The sequence below is a fragment of the Oreochromis niloticus genome, linkage group LG20, assembly GCF_001858045.2.
Source record: "Oreochromis niloticus isolate F11D_XX linkage group LG20, O_niloticus_UMD_NMBU, whole genome shotgun sequence".
Classification (NCBI taxonomy): domain Eukaryota; kingdom Metazoa; phylum Chordata; class Actinopteri; order Cichliformes; family Cichlidae; genus Oreochromis; species Oreochromis niloticus.
Genome location: NC_031984.2, coordinates 28,821,683 through 28,840,161, shown reverse-complemented (window position 1 = coordinate 28,840,161; position 18,479 = coordinate 28,821,683). Strand labels below are relative to the sequence as shown.

The following is an 18,479-nucleotide window of genomic DNA, read 5'->3' as shown; positions in this document are numbered from 1 at the left end:
ACCAGAGTGTGCTGATCTTAGCTGTCTTACGTCGGCAAAGAAAACCATGCACACATTTTTCTGTGACGTCATAAGCCTAACTGTTATTTTCTTTCCTTTTGTCATCCTCCATTGGTGACATCATGACTTCTCTTGCCTTGACAGGCCATATTTACACTCAAAGATTATACACTAAATGTATTTTGAGTCTGGCTATATTCTTTTTCTATTAGAGGTGATAAAGTTCTTAAAATTAATATTAGTAGCTGCCAGGATCATACTGAGGAGGAGTTTTCTGAGCATTTCCCTCTTCCTCCTCTTCTGTCATTTTGAAAAACACCTCTCTCTCCTTGGCACAGTTTCTCAGCACTAAATAAATTAAACTGAGCATCTGACTGTGGAATCAAATAAAAATGATGCAAATCTGATACTTCACTGCCATTTAAAAAAAAAAACATTTTGCACAAGTATGATATTAAAGTGTCAGGGACATTAGCTGACAGTAGTTTAGCTGAGATTTTTTACGCTGAATATAAAACACATCAGGTCTTTGACTTGGGTCTTTTTTCCCCCCCTATTCTTGTAATTAATGAAGGCTAAACCAGGGGAAACCATGTGTAACCTGTTAGTTTTTTTTGGATTCACTAATTAAGTCAGTCATGCACCATACAATACCTGTACACTGATTTAATAAGCAGTTTGCAGCATACATGGCAGCACTCCAAATCAACTATTTTTTAATCAACATCACCTGTCATGTTTCAGTTCTGCTCTCTGAATCATTCCAGGTAGGTGTGCTTTAGTACAAGTAGAATAGTTTTATAACTTCTTTATAATTACTATATGTTTACCCAGTCTTGATTTTTTTCTCTCTCAGTACTTTTTTTTAGTAGTGTGCAAAAGTGTTGAGCTACCCTTCTTTATATTTCACTTCCAAGGAGCCACATGTCCTTGTAATTTGTTCAAAGTGGTCTTGAGAAATAGGCCTTTCCAAGGACTTTCAGCATTTTTGATTGGTTGCTTTTCTACCATTTTCAGAGGAATGTCTGTCTAATAAACCACTTAACACTCACCTATGAATCATTCAGGCATGAAAAAGGCTCCTAACTCGAGGGATGAACTAGTGTTGTGTGTCAGTGTTGTGTCTTTAGGCACTTTGTTACTAGTAGCTGGCTGCAAATGTTGCAAAACATATTATGTGTTCCTATTTCTTTAGCTGAATTAAAAAGAAATGTCAATGCTAACACAGTTTGGGAGGCATAAAATAATATTTGTGGGCCAACAAGGTGATTACTAAGAAGAACCAAAAACTTGGTGTATCTGAGCATGCTTACCTTAATTGGTCAAGTGGAGGACAAAAGAAGAAGTGGGCAAACCTAAAGATCCAATAAAGACCTGCCAGAGGACCTGTGAGATGCATCTGGACCTCTAGTTGATTTATCTACTGTTCATCAGCTCCTCAGCAGAAGTGATGTCAGTGGAAGGATGGCCGTCAAGAAGCCATTCTTCAAGAAGGGAAATGGGGAGAAGAGGCTGAGGTATGCCAGATTACACAAGAAAATCGGTGACAAGGCTTATGAAGAGAGGTACACCCATTTGTAAAACACAGTGGAGGTTCTGTTATGGTGATGAAAAGAAAGAAAAGTATAATCATAAAAAACTAGAAGAAAAATAAAAACATAAAATGGAATGCTGTTGATCATGGACGGGCCTGCTCAGAGCCCGGATGTCATCATTATTGAAGCAACGTGGGACCTTAACAGAGAACAGAACAAAAATCTGCCAACATCCAAAGAAGAGCTTCGAGTGTCCTTTAAGAAGCCTGGAGAAATATTCCTGAAGACTAATTTAAAAAAGCTTGCCTAAGAAACTTCAGGCTGTTTGCAGAATAAAGTAGGCATACCAAACACTGACCTTCAAGCTTGTTAGACTTTTACAAACTTTGAAGGAAAGAAAGAAATGAAGATTGACGCAAGATTTGTTTCCATAGTACTGTAAAGCCAACTAAACAACTAATACTCATCAAAACATTTGCCTGATTCACCACGTCTTACTCAAACTGAACACATATGGGAGATTTTAAACCCTCTTGACAGACGGCACTCTCCGCAAACATCATCAAAACGCCAACTAAGGAATTATGTTTTGGAACAATGGCTTTCTCTCTCACCAGCAGACTTCCAAAGACTTTGGAGAATCCGTCTCACGGTTCATCAAAGCTCTTCTGGTCGATCAACAATTTAATAGAAAATTTATTTTTGTATAATTATTTCAAATGTTCTCTAGTGATTGCTAATATGAAATCTACATAAATATTCTATGCGATCTCAGGGTTAATGCACAGGGTTTATAGTATGCAGTCATCTTGTTGGTTAGGACTCAGTGTGTTACTAGTCTCAATAGCAATAAATGTCCTAACATTCAGCATCACATTCCTTTAAATTCATTTTCTATCTAAATGCAAATATGCTTGTATTTAAAACACAAAAAAAACCCAGTTACAAAGAAGTACTCCCTGAGCAGGGATGCCTCTAGTTGAGAATCACTGATGGAGACGTGGATTGTAGTTTTGAAGTCTGCATAATAATCTTTACCAGTGTTTTTCTTGGTGCTTGAGGCTTACCTTGTCTCAGAATTCGTTTTGTGTCTTTGATGAAGTTGGATTGTGAGATTTACTGTATCCCCTCCTAATAATGAGCCGAGTTGTCCTGGAAACAGAGATAATCTTTTTTTTTTCTCCTACAGAAAGGAAAGGCAACGCAGTTTACATTCAAATAACTTTGTTTCAACTTTTGTGCATCTTTAATAGGTCTGTTTGACAGCAACAAGACTGAGCTCTGGGGCTCTATTTTACAATGCGATAACACTCCTCTTTGTAATAAAACAGAATTCTAGGCCACGGTTTTACTCAGAGGACACAGAAGACAAAAAATGCCCTACATTTAATGGCTTTATTAACGGTTCTTGCTTTAATTATCTGCATTGTCTTGCATGTTTAACAAGCTGCATTATATACCAGGGCTTTGTTGTAAATGTGTACTGGGCTGTCTTCTCTTAGGAATGAAATCAATAAAGCGGGGCGCCATCCTGTTCAATCACAATGTCTCTAACACTGACATGCTATTTTGTTTCCCAGCTTTGCTACATGGTTTAAAAGGGCTTCCCCAAAATAGTCTTGTAATGTAGTCCTCAGAAGAGGCAGCTTCTCGATGTGATTGATCTTAAAGGAGAGGTCCTTAGAGATTAAATCCATTGGGTCTGAAGGTCATGGGGATACCCATTAGCTTGATGCTGAAATCCATGTTTTGTTTAGTTTTTTGTTTTGCCAATACCGGTATACTTTGTCAACCCTGAAATTCTTTTTAAATAATAGAGGCCAGGCAATAATTTTCCCTTTTCCATCATTCCATCTGGCAGCAAGAATCTGATTTTTAGCTGCTTGGTAAAAGTGAAAGTCGGCTGCCTCATTGAAAAGTTAGTATTACCATTTATATGCTTCAATATGAAGGTGTATCATTAGAAAATGGTTTAATCAGCAGCTTAATAAAGCATGTTTCCTGTGAATGTCACCAAAGACACTCAGTTTGTCATTCTGCAAATACATGAATATTGCAGTGTTTTTATTACAGGGCCAATTGCATCATTCACAATAAATAGTGACTTTACTGATGACGTTTAGATGCAAATCTTAGAGGCTGCAATGCGCTATACACACTGTTTGTATTTCTGTGCCACTCTAGTGGCTTACGCTTCAGATTCCCCTCTCCCCTCAGGTCTGCTTCTTGATCTCTAATGATGATTAATGTAGGCTGTGTGCTTATTGGCACCACTGTGTTATTGGCATACTGACAGGACCGTTAAGATGGATAACTATGCAACTGTGTGTACGTATGTGTAAGTGTGTGAGAGCCAGCACTAGAGCTGTGAAATCGATTGATTTGTTTGTCTGGTCAATAAGAAAATGGATTTGTGGAAGAGGCTGAAAAACAACACCTAAATTAAACTTGGTCTCTGATTTTTTTCTGTTTGTTGAATCTTTTATAAGTGTGACACAAACAACAGAAAACTCTCTGCTTTGTGCTTGAAAACATTTCTCGTTTTACAAGCCTTTTCTATCTGTGTGTGTGCAGGAGATGGTCCGTCGTGGGGAGATCTTGGACGACAGCATGGAGGATGAGTTTTACCTTCGCCGTCTGGACGCCGGGCTATTTGTTCTTCAGTTGATCTGCTACATTATGGTGGAGATCAGCAACTCAGGAATCTCGCAGGTACACACACACACACACACACACACACACACACACACACACACACACACACACAAATACTGGTCCTGGCTTACCAATTTCCTTTCAGATTAGTTGTTCTTAAGACGTCTGATCAAACAAACTATGAAAACAGATGGAGGTCAAATAGCTTTTAATGGGTGCAGTTTGTTAAAGTGTTACAGTTATGTAAAGTGTTTGCATTTGACTTGCATTGTGTCACAGTCTATAACGCTGTGTCACTACTGTTACACTATAATACTGCTGATGACACCTTTTGACAGGGTTTGGGCTAAATTCTACTGCCTGCAAGCTGCAACCACTGCATTGTTTTCTATATTATAAAAAATATGAATGAAATATTGTGATAAAGATTTGAGGCTATATTTCCCAGCACTAGTGTTTAAAAGGCCTAGTATAACATAAAAGCCACTATAGTAGAGTCCAAGAATAAACATATGGAGCAAACAATTAGCTTAAAGTTGAACATTTTAAGCTAAGCAAACTAGCATTAACTCAAAGTGGAAACTGTCTTTTTAGCTACGATGTTACCTTTAGTTCTTCATCGCTAAAATACAGACCAAGTAATAAGATGCATCAAAACAAACAACAATGGTACAGCCTTAGATAATAGGAATTCTATTTTCTTTTCTTTTTTGTCTGCATGTAGCTACAACAGAGGGTCCATCAAATTCTTAACCTAAGAGGAGGTTCTGTCAAGGTAGTGCGCCACATCATGAGAGGTGAGTAACTTTATCTTCTCAATATGTCCTTACTCTCTCTGCTACTCTACTGCACATAAACACACAAACACTGTTTTCTGTGAAACATATGGGGAGGGCATTAACAAAGTAAATGCGTTTTATCAATATTTGATCAGTACACAAAAAGTTATTAGTATTTTTTTAAGTGCTGTTAACATGAGTAAAAAAATTTTAACATAGCTTTTTATTTTGGATGTTTATGTTATTTTACTTTGCAAACAGACAAAATTATTTAGAAAAACCAAAACCAGCCTGGGTTAAAATCAATCAGTTGTGTATCCTTTTTGCTGGATAACAGCCTGCAGTCGTTTGTTGTGCTTTACAGCGAGTGTATAACACGCCTTCTCCCCAGGCCATTCTTCTTTGGCGAATCTCTCAAGCTTCTCCAAATTTGACGGAGGTAGTTCCTTACAAGGAGCTACGCATGTTTTGAGTTGTGTTTATGTTGGAGGACAAAATGAAGACCTAGATCCAGTTTGGCTTCTGACTGTTGAAATCTTTAGATATCCTTCATTTTCTCAAGTCCAAACTGAGTTTTGTCGTCTTTTGGCATGATGCTTTCACAGGCGACAGCTCAAACCCTCGCTGAAGTTTTTAATATTGTGGAAGAAAATCCTCAGTTTTAACTTGATTTTACAAACTTTGAGTATGACAGTAGAAAAAGGTAAAACACATCATTGCACAATAGTGGTTTGTGCTATGGCTTAATAAAAAAAGTCTGTTTTTTAGAAGGCAAATAATCTTTTTTTTTTTCTGAAATAATTATGTTATTGTATGTTTAGAAATGCTATGTTATAAATTCCTTGCTCGGTTAAAAAAAAAGAAGCTGGAAGAATTCTGACAAAAACTTCCATTTTGATAGTCCTCATCTATCAAATTGAAAATGTGACATAATTTTCTCCTTATCGTCATACTCAACAAATGGGAAAATAATCTGTAGTGACACATTTCTCAGCACAGGCCTTTCCCGTGACTTTATACCGAATCTACAGGTTGATCTGGGACCTTGCCCAAAAGCGCAAATCCTTCACCTTAGAGTGAACAAGGATAAAAGTAGAAAAACGGCGCATTTTGAAAGGGCAAAGTAGTGCCTTCAAAAGCTGCTCTTACACCCACAGAGATTTATATTACTTTCAGAAGTGCATTTTATTGACACATTTTGTAAAATCCTGTTTCCAAGTGCTTCTCAGCCTGGCAAGGAAACAGCATTTCAGGGGAAAATGTTGGTATAATCGCTGTTCTTTGGCTCTGGTTATTGTTTGATAGCAAGCCTGTGCTGTTTGCCTGCCAAAGTGGTTAGGTTGGAATATAATAAAATACCACAAATAATGTCATATGCTCCTGCTTCTCTTGAACAAAGAACTGGGCCTGGGAGACCCTGTCAGTCTGACCTTTGTTTACTATATTCTTCCTTTGCGTTTGCACTAGCAGAGGTCACACTTGGGACCTTGTATGAGAGGGGTTTTTTTTAATATTTAGACTGTCCTGAAGATTATGATATAGAAAATTCAGATGGAAAAATAAACACGATAAAGTCGAGCATCTCAAATATCCAGGCAGATGTGATCTTTTGTTTTGTTTTTGTTAATTGTATTACCTTTGTGCAGATGGTAAAACAATATGATGAAATTGAGTCTGGCTTGCAAATCTGGCCCGATCATATTGGGGAGCAGAGACAGTCTGTCTGTCCTTTATTCGCTTTTTTCACTTAGCCACAGATTTCTCCTCGTGCTATATTTGTTTTCTGCTGTCAAAGACCTAGCAGGTTGTGTTATTTCCTTCGCGGCGCGACATCCATCCTTCCCGTATCATTGTCGGATAAAGCTCGAGGACGTGGCTCCGTTCACACACCCTCTGGCTCTCTGTGGCATGTAACACTGTAGATAGAGCCATCCGTCACACATGGCACTGCCAGCAAGTGTGGCATTTCTCCAGTCCTCCCCGTGTGTGTGTGTGTGTGCGTGCACGCGTGTGTGTGCGTGCAGGAATTTGTATCCTAAATGTGGCTGTGACTTTTGTTTTCATCTGCATATTTGCATACACGCACATCGTGCTTGTCCACACTATGTTTTTGCTTACTTACAGAGTTTTTTTGTGTGTGTGTGATTGCCATTAGCATGTCTCCATATTTATTTGTACGCACGTCCTTGCTTGCTTTTATGTGCATATCTTTTACATATTAACAAACCTTTGAGAGGAAATCCTTGCAGATGTTTACTTCATTTGTGATTCAGTTTGCATTCTGTACCCGTGCCTGCCCTTGAATGTTTCCTACATATTAATGTGCATGTTAGGTTTCCTTGCATGATCTTGATGTGACTTATTTTTCATAAACTATATTGTGTTTATGTGTTCTGCAAATAACTGTGCATCTGCATACATAACAGCTTAGAGCCATTGCATATGTCTATCATAATTCATCTGCGTGCGTGTGGTTCAGTGACCTCGCCCTTTTTATTAGGCCACAGTGTGTGGAGCCATCTCCCATTTCAAGTGCCCCACCCGGTCAATGTTAAACCACGGGAAAAGGTTAAGCACATGCAGTGTGTGTCGCCTGCTCTGCTATCTTGACCTTAACGGCTTTAGCTTACTGAAGAAAAAAAAAACTGCTCCAGAGGAACAATTTTGCTTATGTTGTGAAGTTTTTGGTTTGAATTCTGAGGTTTATGATTCGCCTTTTTGTTAAATGTTTCAGTTGTGATAACTTTATATAATAATACTTGGATTTTTACCCAAGTATTAAAGCTAATTCTTACACTTAAAGTTATGTTACTAGTAGTTTTAAGCCTACAGTGGACAAAAATGACTGCAATTCTTAAATATTCAATGTAATACCTTTGGTAAACCCCTTCAAATAAAACTGAAAGTCTGCACTTCAAATTATTTTAACACAATGAAAACCAGCCTTTGTGCCATTGAACTATACCGTTGACTAAAATGGTTTATAGCGACTGTGTCGATTGAGAAGTTGGGTTATTTCCTGCAGCAAATTCTTGTGGCCTGAATCTTTATATCAATAAAGATGTTAGAATAGTTTCTGGGCTTTTAAATCAGAGACCACCTCACTAACTGCTGATGCAAACTCTGTTATTTTGTTCTATAAGAAGCAGACCTGAAATATAACAGGAACTGCTCAGTTCAAAAAAAGAGCTTCAAGGTTTACTCCTTAGGCCTTCAAGAGGTACAGACTGAAAAAGGAGTTATTACACTGTATTTAAGCTAAAGGTGGAAGTTGACAGTAGGGCTGTTCGATATAACGATATGTATCGGATGACGATATGAAAACGTCTATCGTTTCATTTTACGCTATCGTTTGTTTCGTGGTGTCGCAAAATAAACTGTTTAGGGCAATATTTTTTTGATCGTTTTGATCAATGACTGTAGCTGTTTTCTACAGTCATTGGTTTTGATGGTCACTGTAGTGGCTATATTAATTTCTTAAAGTTCTCTCTTTCTCTTATATTTAATATAACCACACTACAGACAGACAAGCGCCTGTTTTTATGCGTTGTCGTTAGCAACAACGACGGTAAAACCATCGCGTGTCCGCTTGTTTATTTTCCACATAAACCTTTCACAATAAAGCTCAAGATCCTGTTGAAACTTTTCAAAATAAACTGAATCATGTGAAAGAGTATGCAGAGTGTTTACGGATGAGAAGCAAAAAAGAGCCGTCAGGTGCTAAAAAATAAACCTCAGAACATTAGAACAGGCTTTTCCCCGCAGCACTCTGTGTAATAAATACTCACAAAGAAAACGGCGGCCGTTACAACGCATGTCTAAAAATGTATCGTTTCATTCATCGGTTAAAACACTCGACTCCAGGTACACGACGCCCAGCTGGAAACACTTCACGCAAGTCGAGCTGCCCGAGATTCACAGAATTGACAGAACATGTTAAATTTTTGTGATTTATATTGTTATCGGGACAATAGATGTCTTGTATGGGGATATGAGATTTTGGTCATATCACACAGCCCTAGTTGACAGAAAATATTGAAACCCTTGCTCACCCTCCCATCACAAAACAGGACAGTTAAGTAATGTCAAGCCCTTATTCCAGGGACTAGAAATTATTGCTCCCACAGTATCATGTGGGTAAGAACATCTACTAAAGAAAGAACTAACAAGACTCAAAAATACAAACGATTGTATATAATCTAAGTAGCAAAGTCCACCTTACACAGACTTTCTCTAAAAAATTCAAAAATATAGTCATAGATAAAATTAATTTGCATTTGTTAGATCCACTGATGAAACTGATTTATGAGAAGAAAACAAACATTTGCAATTATTTTTTGAAGCACATGTCTTGCTAAATGTTGTCATGGTATCCAGATTTTAGAGAGCTTTTGCAGTATCTTTTTTTCCCCACTTTCTTTGTTTGTTTGTTAAAAGGCAAACTGCATGATGATTATAGACAGTAGGTTACCCCACTGTGGGCATATTCTGTACCAGCTGTCCTTTGTTCAGTGGGATCACAGTGGCTTGAGACTGGTTTAGCAGTGTTTTAAATGACTTATGGTGCTCCAGCTGCAGCTGTAATCACACTGAAAGTCCTACAGCGTGTCCCTATCCTTGGCTGCCGTTGCAGAGGCTGCTCCTGGAAATGATTCTCCTTGTATTCATGGCAGATCCGTCCCAGTCACTGACCTGAGTAATGGCGATGCTCACTACTGTATTGTCCTCTGCCGTGTTGCCGTGGTGACAGAAGGAGAGGGTACCAGCATGCCAAAGAAAAGGTTCTGCAGAGAGTTGAAGAGTCACGGAATCTCTGACCTCTCTGTCTGTGTGGCTGACTGCAACACCATTTATAGACATGGAGACACGGGCACTCGGTCACAATGACAGGCTGGCAGTAATAGAGGCCATAGATTATCATGTTTTTGTTGAGTTGCTTTCTCTGAGTTGCCCCTTACCTGCTTTTCTCAGTCACCCTTAAAATTGTGCCTTTTTAAGTAAGTCTCATTCGCATCCAAACCTCTGCGGATCAAATTAAAATCCCTGGTTCTGACATTCAAGGCTTTTGTATTTGCACTGTGGACAAATATGCATCCCCATGTCTGCAGATGCTGGGCTAACTTTACACTTTCTTAACTTTACGTCCAGTGCTGTGACCTGCTGTAACTTAGCTCTCCCCTGAATACTCAATGATGGAGTAACCTCTGTAGTCCCGAGCGGATTACTGTCATCCTGAGCATCTTCTGACCTGAACTCAATATTTGTACTTCTAGAAGCACTTCTTGTAGTGTGCTAGGCTGCCTTTACTCCTAACTTCTTTCTAAAGTTGCTCAAACTTAAATACATGTCTGCAGTCTTGCTTCAGTAATTTTTTTTTGTGGTAAAATAAGATCTGCTCCAGTTTGCATGCCAAATATCCTTGAAGAAAGTACTTAACCCCAAGTTGCGAATGTGTAAATGTTAGATAGGAGTACTTGCATAGAAAGACTATAGAAAAAAGTGCTTGTGTGAATGGATGAATGAGCCAAGTTGTGTAAAGTGCTTAGAGTAGAAAACCACTACATAAGAACTGGTCCATTTACCATAACAATCTGAAAATCTCTTTTTACACTAGGGCGTCTCCTGTAATCTCACTGTAACATTCATCTCTACTCAACATTTAAATAAATATACTCGTATTATCAGGCTTTGTGTCAGCAGGTAAGAAAAGGCAAGAATTCAGCTTGGCAGAAGTGTGGGTTTAGGTATTTAAGCTCATTGTCAGCTTAGTGCTTTAAAGAGCCAGTTTTTTCTTTTTCTTAAATAGTTTTAATAGTTTTAGCTATTAGGTATAATCATTGTCTCTCTACAAGTTGCACTGTACAGAACAGTCAATGAATTATGCATTTTTCAAAAAATCTCTGTTAGCTCAAGCTGTTTAGAAGAGAAAATCAAAACTTGGCATGAGTTTCTTGCATAGAGCTGACAATAAATGTCAGACTCAACTGTACGCACAGCTTGGCATTTTTCATTTATTTACTCTCAGATTTACCTCAGACTTCCTCTTACTGAAATAAGCAGTGACCTAAAAAATGAAACTAACATGGAAGTGCCAGAGACTGCAGTCCCTCGACTAGCTGAAAATGATTATTACAGTGGCCAAACTATGCTAATTACCCCGTTCATTACAACTTTGCAGGGACTTGAAATTCTGCTTTTACTGACTACAGTCTACTCATCTATACTTTTGCTGTACTGTGAGCTTTAAAGCATGATAAATGCTTTCTCCTACTAAAGCATGGTGTTAAAATCATGTGAAATATTTTTCTTCTTTTAGAATTTCTGAATTCTATTTTCATACATACATATTTTGACCTACAAAGGTTGACATTACTTTCCATGAGTGGCATTACAAAGTTAAAATTCCTAATGAAGAAGAATGCATCACGCTGCATTTCAGTGTTATTTGTTGTGGTGAGGAAACATAGAAAGTGTTGTTGTTAATAGCTTTCCTGTTGAATAAGAGTTGGAGAAAGGAATGTATTAATCACTGTAGACAAAGACAACTTTATGCACTTGGTCAGCTAAGGAGTTTAAAAGTGGTGCTGCTTTTAAATAACAAGTTAAAACCAATTACCATGCCATTTAAGAACCATGAAACATGGTAGCTATTAATGCTCTCCCATACTACTCTGATAGATACAGATTTGTAGGATGTAGCCGTACAGTGGCCAGCAGGTATGCGAGGCATGTCTGCATGTTAGCCTATTCTTTGGAGAATCTCTCAAGCTTTTTAACATTAGATGGTCTTCTGGGATGGACCTTGATCTTCAGTTTGCCCCACAGATTTTCAGTAGAAGTCACATCAGGGCTTTGTGCAGGCCATGTTCATAATGTTTCTTACAGAAACAGTTTATTTTTTGATTTTTTTGTTGTTCTGGAAGATAAAAACCATGACCCAGACCAAGTTTATCTTTCAAAATAATCGTATATCCTTCTTTCTTCATGATTCCATCGAATCATGAGATTCACAGTTCCAGATACACTGTGATCTTTGGGTTGTACACCTCTCCCTTCTTTCTCCAAAGAAGTCTACATAATCTTTCTCCTGGTTATCATTAGCGTGCTTTAGTCTGGCTTGAATGTCTCTTTTCTTGGTCTGCAACCTCATGGTCCATTCCTTGCAGGGTTCTAGTGATTATCTTCTTTGGGACTACATTTCCCAACAGGGCTAAGGTCACTTGTGCCTCTGCATTAGTTCTGGGGTCTTTAGAAACATCTCTCACTTGTTTTCTTTCCAGAGTCCTTGAAATGATTCCCTTCCTACCTCTGCCAGGCTTGTTCTGTGCTGCATGGCTCTCTTTGAGTTTATTGTTGATACTTCTCACTCCAGTTCTTGACACTTGGAAACACTTTAAAAATTTTGTATATCCAACTCCTGCTTTTTGAGCACCAACACATTTTTTAAAAGTCTAAACTGATTTCTTTTGTTTTTGTCAGAACGATGAAAAAATAAGAAACAGGTCCTTATAAAACCAGAATTAACATAATAAATAATTTTGCCTGTTCCTCCAGAACATCTGTAGACAAGTAGTATTCTTTTACAGTATCTCTTGAGGTTTGTCCTCAGCCCCATTATATCTGTCACTATCCTTTATGTACAATCTAATAACATAAAAACATCCTTCCACCCTCAAAAGCAAAATCTTCTCTGTGTCTTTGGCAGCCATTCTTTATCCTCCTAAACCCTGCGGGCTCTTGTGAGGAAAGCCCTCCTTCATTCTCTTCTCTCTGAAGTGTCTCCCAGAGAAAAATAGTCTTTTTTTTATTATTTATTTATTTTTTTTATTCCATCTTTCTGTCTCGACATCCCTGGGTTTAATGTGTAATCCCTGCCTCAGAGGCTGTGTGAGAGAGATGCCGGATGCACGGACTCTGCTGGGGCTGCGGCAGCTGCAACTTTCTGCACATTAGACTCACAAATCGACCGTCGCGCTGTCTCAGAGGGCTCCTGTGAGAGGCAGACAATAAAGAAAACAGTCAAATGTAGAGCAGTCCACACTTAAGTACAAGCACTGCACAATACACCTGGACCAGTTACTGAGGAAACAGGGTAGATTTCAGTGCAGCCACTGCTGCAGGGCGACTTATTATAGAAAAGCTTTTTTTTTTTTCCTTTCTTTCTTTCCACAGCAAACATCCTATAATTTGACTTTTTGTTGAAAAGCGATGTACAGACTGAAGAATGTCTAGACTAGAGTGAAAGGCTATTTAATAACAAAAGCCTTTTAATGCATAGTTCCCTTTAGCTTAGTCCTTTTAATACAGTGGCTTGCAAAAGTATTCGGCCCCCTTGAACTTTTCCACATTTTGTCACATTACAGCCACAAACATGAATCAATTTTATTGGAATTCCACGTGAAAGACCAATACAAAGTGGTGTACACGTGAGAAGTGGAACGAAAATCATACATGATTCCAAACATTTTTTACAAATAAATAACTGTAATGTGACAAAATGCGGAGAAGTTCAAGGGGGCCGAATACTTTTGCAAGCCACTGTATACAGAGAATAGCTTTCACTCTTCCTCTTGAAGTTACAGCATCGCTGTACTCTGCTTCTTTCTAATTATTCAGCATTTTAAGTGCAGGAAGCAGGCGTCATTGCCAGAAATTTCTAACTGAACTGCAGACTTGCCCCAGGGCCCTTGATGGTCAGTTTCTCAAATCAGCTTGCATGCATAATTCAAAGTATATTTGTATTCAGTCAGTTTTCAATAAATCAGTAAGTAAAGCTGAAGTGAGGTGGTGTTTAAGGACCAGAGCACTGGTTAGTTTTTGGTTGCTTTGACAAAAACCCATCTCATAAATTTTTGTTTTTCTGTGAATATCTTTGCATTTTTTGTGGCCGTTTTACTGAACAAATGAATTATTGAACCTACATTACTCTAATTAAACTTGTTAGGAAAATTCCTAAACCTGAAGTGTACCTTGTTTTTCTTCCCTCTTTCACCTCCTGTTCAGTGCCGGAGGACCAATTCTGTCAATTTCTGGCTCCAAGGATGTTCTGTTTAACCACAAAAGTCAGAAGGTCCACGCCTGTGCTGTCAAGCCAACTAATCCTCTGATTTTTCTTTATCTATTGCAGAGTACGCCGAGAGCATCGGAGATGGAAAGAGCGATGAATTCAAAGAGGCCGAGCGGAAGAGGATCATGGACCTTGCAGACAACTTCTAAGCTCACTTCTTCTCTTGCAGACGCTCACGCTTTCCCACCCTCAAACACGAAGAACCTCGGTGATCATCAAGCCCAGAAAATTAATGATTAAATGAACAGAAACAGCTAAAAGCATTCGGGGGGGGGGTCATGTGAGAAAGAATTTAAAATTAGATCCCTAAGTTAATAATATCCTTTTTGTCTAATTGTCTAAGTCTTGTGTCAGAGAATTGGTTCAGTTCCAATGAAGAGGTTTACTGCAGACACAGTGGGAGTTGAGTTTGGAGGGCAGAAAATTGTATCTTGACTGAAACACCCAGCCAGCAAGACTACTCTCAGCAACAGTGCTGTTTATTTTCTGTACTCTGGTGTTGGACGCTGCAGGATAATCATGGACACAGATTTTAAACTCAGAAATTCCCCCCTCAAAGCTTTTTACCTGGCGAGTTTTTGTTTGGTCTGTTTTGTTTCTGTTTTTGTTTTTTATGGATTTAGGTGTAAAATATTTTCTAATAAAAAACATTTGGTAATGGAACTCTGATGGCCTGTTTGATTTTGATTTTGATTAAATGTCATGTTTTACAGCGTGGGATTGGCACAGCAAGCTGATAACAGTGTGTGCACATGAATCTCATTATGCCCCCACTTGGTTACTGTTGCACGGACGCGCAGATGGAGACAGCAAGCCTATATCTGCAGCCTCGTTCGCAATATTAGAATCCTTGCGGAAAGCAGACCTGCTTCTTCTTTACTTGTCTAAACCCACCCACGGATGGATCGCAGCAGCCTCCCGGAGCTCTCAGCCCACTGCTGTTTTTCTTTGACGCTGATGCTGTTCACGCACATCAGTGAGGAGGTGGATTACAGTACAGCTGTGTACACAAACGGACCTACTGCATTATTGTCTCTGTCTTGTCCGCCAGGCTGCATCTTTGTTTGGGAGGGAAAAAAAACCATTATGAATTACATGTTAACTGAGAGAGAATATCAGCCTCAGCCTAGTATCACTATCTGATAAGAGTAATTTCTATATAAAGACTGAATTTACGCTTTTGGCGACAATGGGAAGGAAAAACTCAATTTTAACAGAGCCAGGCTCCGGGATAGGCATCCATCAGCCTGCCACTGGTTGGGGATGAGGGGAAGGAGGCAGGACAAAAAACACACTGTGGAATATAGTCAGAGATTAATAATAATTAATGAATTAATGCAGAGTGGTGTATAAACACATGGGAATCCCCCAGCAACCTAGGCCTATTGCAGCATCACTAAAGGAGGATACAGGGTCACCCTAATTATTAAGTTTCATCAAAAAGGAAAGTTTTAAGCCTAATCTTAAAAGCAGAAAGGGTGTCTGTCTCCTGAATCCAAACTGGGAGCTGGTTTCACAGAAGAGCGGCCTGAAAGCTTTTCCTCTTTCTTCTTTCGAATATGTTAGGAACCACAAGTAAGGCAGGAGTCTGAGAGTGAAGTGCTCATTGGGGTGATATGTGATTGAAAATAAAATTAAATATAATAATTTTGTGTTATTGAAAAATTGACTGCAAATACTGCACAGTTTTTTTTTTTTCTTCATAGGTGCAGAGGCAGAAGTTTAAGTGATGAACTGTGGAAGACTTGTGCAGGACACTTAGATTTCAGCGGATTCTTAAATCTAAAATTCCACCTTCATACTAGCTTTATACTTGATAGATGTTGAGAAGCAGATGTTGCGTCTAGTTATATCTTGTTGAATTAAGTTGGTTAAATCTACAAAGAGCAGTAAAGCTCAGAGCCAAATTTATTTAGAACAATAATACCGTTCCATATGGTTGTGCCGAAGTCCATCTGAGCCTATTAAGGGATTTCTATGACGCAGTTATGTCAGGTTTCTGTCAAAACACTCACACAGGGCTCAAAGATCAGACCCTGTGCTTATCACAGGTAAAGATTTCTGTGCATCTGAACCATAGATGATGACGATTAAATATTAAGATTATTTGCAGATCCTGAATTTAAATTATTTGACTGTGGAGCACGGAAAGTGCTTTTCCACTTTTAAAGATTCAGCCTGGGTTAGATTTTTTTTTAAATTAATGGCTTTTGGTTTTTATTACACTATATCCCAACTTTTGTTAGAAACAGGCTTACATTATCAATCACCCATTTAAGTACACCATGTCCTCTCCAGATCCTTGACCATGACTGCTGACAGGAGGCAGCAGTGGTGGGAGGGACTGGGTGGGATACTCACTGACAGCTGCCACATCTGCTGCATTTCCTAAGTGCCTTTACAAAGTCTAATATCACTCAGTAACAAGATGGGTAGAGCGGCGGGGCGTCGTTTGCATACCCTATTGGCAGAGGAGGCCCAGCCCCATGCATCTCCTATCAGTGATTATGACTGCAGCGTGTTTAACAGCGGTTGTACAGCAATTTCACAGCCGAGGGGAGGGAGAATAATTGTATTTTCCGAATGACTGAGTGCAAACACTGTGCACCACTGTGGTTTTGGGCTTTTCTCTTTTTAGTAGGGAGGAAGAAGGTATTCTGTTATTGAGAGTGAGCAGAGGGATTGGTAAAGTTTGCAAAACAGCCACCTTAATGCTTTGATATATATAGAGAGAGATAGAGAAATAGATCTATATATGTATATACACACACACCAGATAAAATCTGTAAAGCTAACATGTAATGCTAAATATAGCTCTGTAGCTATAGTCAAAAATCGAAAGTCTTATTTGTATTAGCAATAAATAATATTTAGGTTTGAAATGTTGGCATAATAAAAGCTGTGTATTTTGACCCTCAGTAAACTTGGCGAGAAATAACAAAAGCAGGCTGAAAGCAGTGTGATAAGGAGGGAAGGATGGCAACAATCTGTGTCCACTGCCAGGCAAAATCACTGTATGTGACTTTTGCTAAACACATCTAGCAGGCCGGGAGTTGACATATTTAGTCATGAGCTCGCCCATGTAGACAGCAGACACTGAGTAAGCATACCGGTGGTGACAGGGAAAGAGGCAGGCTGGCTGTTTAACACCCTCTACCTATATCAATGGCTGTCTAAGGTAAAGGAAGAGACAGCAGAAAACCTGAAGCAGACAGGTGAGATTTGGTCTAATGACAACCGTCTCTTATTGGTTTTGAATTCAGTCTGCCAGTACAGTGCCTTAACTGCCCCGACTGGTCGATCGATATTGGTGGGGTACATGTGGCTGTGAGTTCACACAACTGAAACTGATTTTTTCTTAAGTTCTCAGCATCATCAACTTTGCCTTACATCCTCATTAGCAGTCTGGTTCGCATACATAAAGCTACCAGCACTAAAACTCGCAGGCTTGAAAAAAGTTAATTGCTCCTGTAGTCCAACTGCCGCTCTGCACCAGAACTCAGCATAGGGGCTGAGCTCATTGCTGCATAAGATGTTTCCACCAGAGTATCCACTCTCACTCCCTACTGTGAAAATAGTGTTTCAGTGAGACCTGGCAAAATATTACTAACACACATACAACTGTAAGTGTGCCCTAATGGCAACCCTGTAAAGTGACCATCAGGTATTTCAACCAGAATGACAAGCAAAACATCAACAAAAGTGTCCTCCTTTTCCGTTCTAAACTCTTTACACCATTTCCCTAAAAATCAGCTCTTTTTTCATGTTTTATCTGAAGCAGTGCTTTAGGCTGGACCTATGAATGAAGCTCTTTCTTTTTGGAAAAGGATCTTCAGCAGGTCACTGCAAAGACCTCTAGAAGAATTTTATGGGTCTGTGGAAGAGTTATGCACTTGCTCATGTTCTGTTCAACATCCTACAAGCACCTATGATTGAGGTGAAAACAGTAAAAACTGAAAGAATGATGGTAATGGACAGGAAGAAAAAAAATACTATGAAAAATTGTTTCCTGCCTCAAAAACAAAGAACGCATAGCTTTCACAAGGTTATTGGAACAAAACACTGGACAAATTATGTTGAACGGGCAATATTTGATAGAGAGTGCAATGCTACTGCATACTGACCTAAGACTGGAGGGGCAGCTGCCCCTGTGGCGACTTGATTCAATATTTCAGCTGTGCCTTGTGTGAAACAGACCCATCACTGGAAAATAACACAAATACATATCTTAAGCTGAGTAATTCAAAGTTATGAAATAGACAGAAACATTAAACAAAATATAATAAAACATATTATAAGTTACATATGTGTCTTAAGTTTTAATTTCCTTTTTGTATAATTTTGACGCATTTAAGGCAAAAATCCAGTTAGCAGAACTGATAAAAAAACAAAAAACAAAAAAACACCCAGTTTTATGTTATTTTGGTAACAAGGTGGACAAAA

The 18,479-nt window shown here is 38.8% G+C and overlaps 1 protein-coding gene across 1 annotated transcript in view; it reads left to right on the top strand.

Annotated features, from left to right (window-relative positions):
* ctnnbl1 (catenin, beta like 1) overlaps nucleotides 1-14,699 on the top strand; it is a 62,245-nt gene extending 47,546 nt beyond the window's left edge. The window contains exons 14-16 of the mRNA XM_003449124.5: nucleotides 4,110-4,247; nucleotides 4,915-4,987; nucleotides 14,097-14,699. Coding sequence (XP_003449172.1) covers nucleotides 4,110-4,247; nucleotides 4,915-4,987; nucleotides 14,097-14,185 — 300 coding nt within the window. The 3' untranslated portion in view covers nucleotides 14,186-14,699. The remainder of the gene's footprint in view (nucleotides 1-4,109; nucleotides 4,248-4,914; nucleotides 4,988-14,096) is intronic.
* The last annotated feature ends 3,780 nt before the right edge of the window (nucleotides 14,700-18,479 follow it).